The sequence below is a fragment of the Pipra filicauda genome, unplaced genomic scaffold (assembly GCF_003945595.2).
Source record: "Pipra filicauda isolate LSUMZ 115617 unplaced genomic scaffold, ASM394559v2 scaffold793_size85175_pilon, whole genome shotgun sequence".
In the NCBI taxonomy this organism is placed as follows: domain Eukaryota; kingdom Metazoa; phylum Chordata; class Aves; order Passeriformes; family Pipridae; genus Pipra; species Pipra filicauda.
The window spans coordinates 33,356-43,434 of record NW_024104968.1 but is presented as its reverse complement, the minus strand read 5'-3'; the positions used below and the strand labels follow the sequence as shown (position 1 = coordinate 43,434).

Below are 10,079 nucleotides of genomic sequence, written 5' to 3'. Positions count from 1 at the left end.
CTGCTCTTCTGGTCCCCCTTTCCCCATCCCCCCTGCACACAGGCCTTGACATTTTACAAAGGTCTCTGAAGAACCATCTCAAAAACACCAGGTTCCTACAGTGTCCCTTCATTTGTTTTAATATACAGAGAATGTTCCTCATTTACACAGGGCAGGGTCAAATTCAGGAGGAAGACAGTGAATTAGAAGTGGAATCCAGAAAAAAATTTTGTTGTGCACTACATCACAAAAAGTCAAAATATAAAAGAAAACATTCCTAGCCCCTCCATAACCCTGAGAAAAGAGGGTTGGCCTGTAGCAAGTAATGTAAGGAATGATTTACAGAAGAAAAAGGCAGTTTTTTTCTCCTGAAAAGAATCCAGTCATTGTTTTCCTCAGGGAAACCTTGAGCTCCTTGTTCCTGAGGCTGTAGATGAGGGGATTCAGTGCTGGAGGCACCACCGAGTACAGAACTGATACCACCAAGTCCAGGGATGGGATAGAAGTGGAGGATGGCTTCAGGTAGGCAATAAATGAGGTGCTGATAAACAGGGAGACCACGGCCAGGTGAGGGAGACACATGGAAAAGGCTTTGTGCCGTCCCTGCTCAGAGGGGATCCTCAGCACAGCCCTGAAGATCTGCACATAGGAGAAAACAATGAAAATGAAACAACCAAACTCTAAACAGACACTAAACAAAAGAAGGTCAATTTCCCTGAGGTAGCCTGAGTGTGAGCAGGAGAGCTTGAGGATGTGTGGGATTTCACAGAAGAACTGGCCCAGGGCATTGCCCTGGCACAGGGGCAGGGAAAATGTATTGGCTGTGTGCAGCAGAGTATGGAGAAACCCAGTGGCCCAGGCAGCTGCTGCCATGTGGGCACAAGCTCTGTTGCCCAGGAGGGTCCCGTAGTGCAGGGGTTTGCAGATGGCAACGTAGCGGTCGTAGCACATGATGGTGAGGAGGGAAAACTCTGCTGACATGAAGAAGGCAAAGAAAAAGAGCTGTGCAGCACATCCTGCGTAGGAGATGGTTGTGGTGTTGCAGAGGGAATTGTGCATGGCTTTGGGGACAGTGGTGCAGATGCAGCCCAGGTCTGTGAGGGAGAGGTTGAGCAGGAAGAAGCCCATGGGGGTGTGCAGGTGGTGGTCGCAGGCTACGGCGCTGAGGATGAGGCCGTTGGCCAGGAGGGCAGCCAGGGAGATGGCCAGGAAGAGCCAGAAGTGCAGGAGCTGCAGCTCCCGCCTGTCTGCCAATGCCAGGAGGAGGAACTGGGCCATGGAGCTGCTGTTGGACATTTGCTGCTTCCCAGCACAAGGACACTGTTGAGAAACAGGAAAGGACAGGGAGAAGTTAAGACAGACTCCTCTAAGCAAAGCCACTTTATTTCTCACAGAAATCCCCCAAACTGAAAAGCTTTTCCTTTCCCTTTTTTGTGCTGGCTGAGAGTGTTGTGAGGAACAGGAGCTCTGTCCATGTGCTGCAAAGGGTTCAGTTTTCCCCTTCTCCAGTGGGGACATGGAGCTGGTTTGTGACAGCATCAAACCCTCCCAAGGGATGTCAGGCATCATCTACCTTTAATGGAAAAGTTCAGTCTCCACTCTCAAGACGTGGAAAGGCTTAGCATGTCCTTTAAATAATGTTGTCTGTGTTTATTATTTTCTATGGTTGCATCTGGTACCTGTTCTTGTTAGGAGTACAAATCATCATTTTTATGATGAAAAATGTAACGAAACTTTAAACAAGAGAGGACAAACAGCTCAGCTCTCTGTAGCTCAGTGCAGAGCCAGGAGAGCTGCAGTGTCCCTCCGTCTGTTCCCATCTGCCCTGTGCTTTCCCTTGTGCTGCCTGAACATAACTTCAGATGGAAATTAATTTTTAATAAACCCAAATACCTACAGTATGATGAGTGCAGGGCAGCACTGTTTAAAAGGGCAGCTTTGTTAAATGTTCTCTGTTCCAGCCCAGCAATGTAGCATTGCCCAGGGGAATCTCTGGCTGTGCAGGCTCTGATGGCAATGTCAGAGCAACTCTGAGGGGACTGGAAAAGGTACCCAGAGCTACATGTAAGGCACAGGTGTGGGGATTTCTGATACTGCCTGGTCTCTTCTCCTCTAAGAGGAACAGATTTGCAGTTTCAGTGCCTCCTCCTGAACTGTGAGATTAATTTTTATGACCAATTTCCCCCCCAGAAAACACATATTTGAAGATGGAGAGAACAGGATCCTTCACTTTCAGGTATCCCATGACTTGCTGTGCTTTCTTAAAACTCCTCTGAGAAATGTTCTGTAATGACCTGGAGCTGTGAGGAGCCCTCCCAACCTGCAGCTTACTCTAAGCAGGTGAAGAACCCTTCCCTGCCCTTGCAGGGGTTGCTCCTTGCCCACAGCCCTTGTGCCCCAGCCCTGGAGCAGCTCCCTGGGCCGGCTGAGAGCTGCCCCTGGCAGGCAGCAGAGTCCCTGCCCAGCACAGCGCCCTGGGCTGCAGGACCCTGCTCTGCCCCACAGCCCTGGGCACCCCTGGCTGCACCCCCGGCTTCACAGCTCTTCCAAAGTGCCCCAAAACAGCCCCTGCTCACCCGTCCCATCAGCTGGGGCTGGACCAGCTTTAGGAGATGCCTCCAGGAGCTACCCCTGCACTGCCCTGCAGCCACAGACTCACCATGTGCAGCCCTGCCAAGATTCCTCCTGCAGGGAGCTCTCAGCCATCCTGCCAGTGCTGAGCCCCTTGAAGCTCTGTCTGTGCCCTGCTGGTGTCCCTGAGCTGGCCTGGCAGTGCCCTCAGCCCTGCTGGGCTGTGCAGAGGAGCTGCTCCTGGGCAGAGCTGTCTCTTTGAACCTCTGCCCGCTTACCAGGAGCTCCCTGTGTGCCAGGAGCCCGGCCCAGCTCAGCAGCACAGCAACAACCCCAGGTATTTCATGACCCCTGGGGGGGTTTGATGTTGTTTACATGAGACTCAGTCCCTGAGAGGAAGTTCAAACAACTTCTCAAGAAGTCAAAATGAGTTTGAAAGACTGAAGTTTCTTGTAGTGCTAATGAGTCTCACTGAGGGACACAAGTGAGAACTTGTCCCCAGGTTCCAGTTGGAACAGAAACCTGCAGACAGTGATGACAAGGATGGACAAGCAAGGGAAAGGTGGCTCTGATGCTGAAGAAGCCTTGACTTGTTTCCTTAATCCACCAGGACAAACCCTGACCCCCAGCCCCCGCAGAAGGTGGCTCTGTCAGGGCCCTTTCAGCTTCTCCCCCTCCCTGTCTCCTCTCCAGCCCAGGCTGTCCTACGGTGTCCATGCCCTGCCCCTTTCCCTGCAGGCTGTCGTCATCCCCCCGGCTGCCCCACCTGGCTGGCACCTTCCTGCACTGACATCTCTGCGTCCTCCCTGGCTCTCCCTGCACACACAAAGCCTTGGCCTCATCCAGACTCCTTTGTGACATATTGCACCACAACACTGACCTTGGAGGGAAATTTCTGACTTCTTGTCACCAGTCTAGGCCACCCCAGCTGCCCTTGGTGGCACTAGTTCTTTCTTGGGCTGTTTTCTGCCAGCAAGAAAAGCTCCACCAGCTCTGACACCCCCCTTCCAGACCTCTCAGGCTACTCCTCTACTGTCCTCCACTGACCCCTGAGTCCTCAGCCTTTGTATACTGGTCATGTGCTTGAGGCCCCAAATTCCTTCCTGGGACATCTCTGGGACCTCTCCAAGGTTTTGGAAGATGACAATAGAGTGCTCTTATCCCAGGAAACACAGAGGGACACTTTTTTCCAAGGGTTGTCTTGGCAGAATGAGGCACAATCTCTTTAAACTTTCTGGCACAAGGGAACTCTGAGCTCTGGGTACGGAGGGAGCTCCAAGTGCCAACCACTGGAGTGGGAGCTACAAATCATCAGGTCTGGTGTTCTTTGGAGGACCAGACACTGGTGAGAGTGGTGTGTGTGTGCACATGGAAGGACTTGAAGGGCACAATGAACTGTCTCAAAACACTGTCAAAGCAGGAAAATCCCATAAGGCACCACAACACATAAGCACTGGTGGCAAACAGGAAGGCCTTTAATTCCAAGGTCTAAAGGGAGGTGAAGCTTTGCAAGTAGCCCCCAGGACAGAATTGCACTGTGCAGAGTGTGGGAAAGAGCAGACAGCCCCAACAGGAAGCCAGGGCTGGTAAGGCAGGTCTGGGGAACCCATCCAGACAAAGATTCCCACCTGCAGACTGGAAGCACACCGGGCAAAACTCCCACCGTGGCAAACTGTGGGAAAGGAAGCAAGTCCTTGTCCACGTGCCTGCCCAAGCTGTGGGAACAGCATCTACCCCCCTGAATACCCAGGGCTTGGGCTGTATAAAAGTGATAGCCCAGAAGAACAACTTGGGGACCCTCCACCGAGCAGAGCAGGGTGAAGAAGGACCGGTGGGAGCCTCAGGGATCTCCATGGTGTGATACATTTACTTCATCTCTGTCTCTCTCTCACTGGCTTCCCACCACCCCTTTCTTCTCTCTCTTTCTTTCTATTTCTTTCTCTTTCTCTCCCTCCTATTTACTGTTAAATCAAAGCTGGACTGCTGACTTTGGCACATGGTCTCCTTTGCAGCTGAATTTGGGCAGAGGCGTCTTTTCATAATGGGAACGTGACAGTATCCCTGAGGTTTTACAGTGTGGGAATGGCCACTGGATTCCATGAGGTTCCACAGAGTCAGGGGGTCCATTTGGCTTTGTAAGGTTCTGTAGTGTGATAATGGACCCTTGATTCCATGAGTTTGCAAAATGTCTCAGGACTCCTTTGGTTCTAGGAGGCCCCACATATCCCAGTGGCCCCTTGGTTCCATGTGATTCCACAGTGTCCCAGGAATCCTTTGGTTCCATGAGGCCCTGCAGTGTCACAGTGGCCCCTTGATTCCATGAAGTTCCACAATGTCTCAGGGTTCCTTTGGTTCCATGAGACCCTGCAGTGTCACAGTGGCCTGGTAATTCCATGTGGTTCCACAGTGTCCCAGGGTTCCTTTGGTTGAATGAGCTTCTGCAGTGTCACAGTGGTCCCTTGATTCCATCATTCCACAGTGTCCCAGGGTCCATTTAGCTCTATAAGGCTCTGCAGAATGACAGTGTTCCCTTGATTCCACAAGGTTCTGAAATGTCTCAGGGTCCCTTTGGTTCCATGAGGCCCCACATGTCACAAAGGCCCCTTGACTCCATCAGGTTCCACAGTGTCACAATGGTCACTTAGGCTCAATAACACCCTGCAGTGTCTCCTTGATTCCATGAGGTTCCAGAGTGGCAATATGGGCCCTTGATTTCTTGAGGTCCCTTTGTCTCCCTCACACTCTGCAGTGTCACAGTGGCCCCTTGATTCCATGAGGTTCTGAAAAGTCTCAGCGTTCCTTTGGTTCCATGAGGCCCTGCAGTGTCACAGTGGGTTAGTAATTCCATGTGGTTCCCCATTATCCCAGGGTTCCTTTGGTTCCATGAGGCCCTGCAGTGTCACAGTGGCCTTTGAGTCCCCGAGGTTCCTCAGTGTCACAATGACCCCTTGATTCTATGAGGGCCCAAAATGTCTCAGGGCTCCCTTGGTTCCATGAGGCCCTTCACGGCACAATGAACCCTTGGTTCCATGAGATTCCACAGTGTCCCAGGGTTCCTTTGGTTCCATGAGGCCTTGCACTGTCACAATGGCCTCTTAATTCCATGAGTTTTCACATTGTCACAATGCTCCCTTGATTCCATGAGATTCCACAGTGTCCCAGGGTTCCTTTGGCTCCAGAAGGCCCTGCAGTGTCACAATGGCCCCTTTACTCCAGGAGGTTCCACAGTGTCCTTGCTGGAACACACAGGGCTGTAATGTTGTCACCCCTGCAGAGCTGCCTCCAGCTCTGGGCTCCAGCACAGGAAGGACATGGACCTGCTGGAGCGAGTCCAGAGGGGAGCAGCAAGGGGATCAGAGGGATGGAGCAGCTCTGTGATAACTGAAAATTCCAAACATTAGTGTTAATTCTTGTGCCTCTGATACACTGGTAAAAACTTCTGAATTCACCAGAAAAATGCTCACTTAGGAGTTTATCAGCTAACTCATTGCATAGAGCAGAGAAAGTCCCCTGCAGTAACACCTGCTTTCCAGCAGGGCCTGCAGTCCCCTCACAGATAAAAGGATTGGAAGCATTCAGTTGATCAGCTGAAACCATCAGAGGACACCACAGAACCTCCATGTCCTTTGCAAACCTTTTAAGGTCTCAAACCTAAGATCAGACAATATTCTGCCCTACAGAAATAAAGAAACCCTTTCCAAAATACCTACTAAGATTAGGAAATAAAAAAAAAAAATGCATGTCAGGTAATAATTTTTTTCAAATCAATGAAGAGTTCCCTCACATATCTGAGAGCAAAGCTGAGCCCATTTAAAGATTATCCTGTATTTGAAACATATAAAGCCCTCTATAAATGATTAATATTATTACTACTGTTCATCATTCCATGGAGAGCTCTCACAGTGAAGTCAAAGGAAATTCTCTGTTACAAACAACAGCAGAATCACACAAGTCTAAGATCATGAGAATGACATTAAACAGTATATAACTGTTAAAAATATTGTAAATGAAGTCAGGCATCGTCACAGGTAGCAGATTGAATATTCACATCTGAGTCCTCTACAAAACCCAGATAAGATGGAATTACAAGAACCCTAGAAAATCAACGTTATAATTAATTTTTTAAGGTAAACTCCTTGGATTTACACATTTTTATTCAAGTTTTAAATGAACTGTTAAAACTGAAATGTTATTAAATCTGAAAACGGTTTTCCACTCTCCCACATTTCCAGGATGTGCTCTAACATGTGTGTGTGCAGCACATTTCAGTCCTGCTCACAGGACATTTCACCACAGAGGAGTGATCTGCATTTTCTCCTGATTTGGGGATTCCAACAAACAATCTCTGATTTACTTACAGTACAAGTTCACGCAATTCCATGATTTTGGTGTTCAGAGTGGCACAAAGGGTGTTTGCAGTGATTCTTCTGGTAACACATGACAAACTTATTTTCTGAGGTTTTGTGGAGGGGGGGCAGTTTTGTAAAACTCTTTGTAAACCTGCCTTGTAGCCCAGTTCCTTCTTGCTCCAATTCTCCCTGGATGACACCGTACCACAGCACCAGAGCACCCGGACAGACTCCAGCAGGGTGAAGGTGGGATGGTTTCATGGAGCCTGAGGGATTCAGTTGGGATTTCACTGAAGTTCACACAAGCCCCAGACCCCGTTTGAGACACAGCAATGAAGGCAAAACTTCTCATCCTGCCAGAAGAACCACCACGTTTGACACATTCCACACACAGAATCCTGTAGGAGCAAAGTTCTTTTGTCTGACATCACTCTCATGGACCCAGGTGCTCAACCAGCACCACAAAAATGCATCCACAGTCCTTGTACATCAAACCCTCCTTCTGCACCTTTGTGGAACTGTCCCTGGGGGTGATTTGGGAGCAGATACAACCCAACAAAGCACATTTCTCCTCTCATCTCTCACAGTTTCTCCAGTGTCTGCCACTGAGTACTTGTGTCATATGCACCTATGATTTTATTAACAAAAAAGTCACTAGAAATGGCCAACTGTAGATATGACATTTACAGTCTTAAGGTTCTAGTGACATGAAACACTTAAGGACTCAGTTGGCTGTGGAAAAAAGATGCATTTTTTAAACATTTCCCCACCAATGCATGAGAAATTTTAAAAATTAGTGTTGACAGGTTGGCACATAGGAGAGATTAAAACTTTAAGCATAAAAATGGGTTGCCTGGTAGTAATTCATATGCAAAATTCATGAGAAAATGAAATTTTTTCTATCTACAGTACAGTTCTAACAAGTTATTATATCTTTATTTTAATCCACCTGAACCTGGAAGGTAAACGTGTTTCCTCTGCTGATATGTTTATTCCTCTGCTGATATTTTTAGTACATGATTAATCTTTCTTCCAATGGCTAACTATATATCACAGTCCGTGGGAGTCACACTCCCTGGAATGTCACAGCCCCTGGAATGTTACAGACCCTGGAACGTCACAGTCCGTGGAATGTCACAGTCCGTGGGTGTCACAGTCCTTGGAATGTCACAGTGCGTGGAATGTAAAAGTCCTTGGAAGGTCACAGTCTCTGGAATGTCACAGTTCCTGGAATGTCAGAGTCCCTGGAATGTCACAGTCCGTGGAATGTCTCAGTCCGTGGAATGTCACAGTCCCTGGAATGTCACAGTCCATGGAATGTCACAATCCCTGGAATGTCACAGTCCGTGGAACGTCACAGTTCCTGGAATGTCGCAGTCCCTGGAATGTCACAGTCCCTGGAATGTCACAGTCCATGGAATGTCACAATCCCTGGAATGTCACAGTGCCTGGAATGTCACAGCCCCTGGAATGTCACAGTCCGTGGAATGTCAAAGTCCCTGGAATGTCACAGTCCGTGGGTGTAACAGTCCCTGGAATGTCACAGTCCCTGGAATGTCACAGTCCGTGGGTGTAACAGTGCCTGGAATGTCACAGTCCCGGGAATGTCACAGTCCGTGGAATGTCACAATCCTTGGAATGTCACAGTCCGTGGAACGTCACAGTTCCTGGAATGTGGCAGTCCCTGGAATGTCACAGTCCCTGGAATGTCACAGTCCGTGGGTGTCACAGTCCCTGGAATGTCACAGTCCCTGGAATGTCACAATACCTGGAATGTCACAGTCCATGGGTGTCACAGTCCCAGGAATGTCACAGTCCCTGGAATGTCACAGTCCATGGAATGTCACAGTCCAAGGAATGTCACAGACCGTGGAATGTCAGAGTCCCTGGAATGTCACAGTCCCTGGAATGTCACAGTCCCTGGAATGTCACAATCCCTGGAATGTCACAGTGCCTGGAATGTCACAGCCCCTGGAATGTCACAGTCCGTGGAATGTCAAAGTCCCTGGAATGTCACAGTCCGTGGGTGTCACAGTCCCTGGAATGTCACAGTCCCTGGAACGTCACAGTCCCTGGAATGTCGCAGTCCCTGGAATGTCACAGTCCCTGGAATGTCACAGTCCGTGGGTGTCAGAGTCCCTGGAATGTCACAGTCCGTGGGTGACACAGTCCCTGGGATGTCACAATACCTGGAATGTCACAGTCCGTGGAATGTCACAGTCCCTGGAATGTCACAGTCCGTGGGATGTCACAGTCCGTGGGTGTCACAGTCCCTGGAATGTCACAGTCCCTGGGATGTCACAGTACATGGGATGTCACAATCCCTGGAATGTCACAATCCGTGGAATGTCACAGTCCGTGGAATGTCAAAGTCCCTGGAATGTCACAGTCCCTGGAATGTCACAGTTCCTGGACTGTCACAGTCCCTGGAATGTCACAGTCCGTGGAATGTCACAATCCCTGGAATGTCAGAGTTCCTGGAATGTCTCAGTCCGTGGAATGTCACAGTCCCTGGAATGTCACAGTCCGTGGAACGTCACAGTTCCTGGAATGTCGCAGTCCCTGGAATGTCACAGTCCCTGGAATGTCACAGTCCGTGGGTGTAACAGTGCCTGGAATGTCACAGTCCCGGGAATGTCACAGTCCGTGGAACGTCACAGTTCCTGGAATGTGGCAGTCCCTGGAATGTCACAGTCCCTGGAATGTCACAGTCCGTGGAATGTCACAGTCCCTGGAATGTCACAATACCTGGAATGTCACAGTCCATGGGTGTCACAGTCCCAGGAATGTCACAGTCCCTGGAATGTCATAGTCCCTGGAATGTCACAGACCGTGGAATGTCACAGTCCATGGAATGTCACAGTCCATGGAATGTCACAGACTGTGGAATGTCAGAGTCCCTGGAATGTCACAGTTCCTGGAATGTCACAGTCCGTGGAATGTCACAGATCCTGGAATGTCAAAGTCCGTGGAATGTCACAATCCCTGGAATGTCACAGTCCCCGGAATGTCACAGTCCGTGGGTGTCACAGTCCGTGGAATGTCACAGTCCCTGGAATGTCACAGTCCGTGGAATGTCACAGATCCTGGAATGTCAAAGTCCGTGGAATGTCACAATCCCTGGGATGTCACAGTCCCCGGAATGTCACAGTCCGTGGGTGTCACAGTCGGTGGAATGTC

At 49.6% G+C, this 10,079-nt stretch overlaps 1 protein-coding gene across 1 annotated transcript; it reads right to left on the bottom strand.

Moving 5' to 3' along the window:
- Positions 1-318: 318 nt before the first annotated feature.
- LOC113985924 (olfactory receptor 14A16-like) lies at positions 319-1,275 on the bottom strand. The gene has a single exon (XM_027717182.2). It carries the CDS (start codon positions 1,273-1,275, stop codon positions 319-321), a length of 957 nt encoding a protein of 318 aa, XP_027572983.2.
- Positions 1,276-10,079: the final 8,804 nt, after the last annotated feature.

Excerpts from the sequence above, each read along its gene's own strand:
- LOC113985924 (XM_027717182.2), bottom strand. The coding sequence starts at position 1,275 with ATGTCCAACAGCAGCTCCATGGCCCAGTTCCTCCTCCTGGCATTGGCA.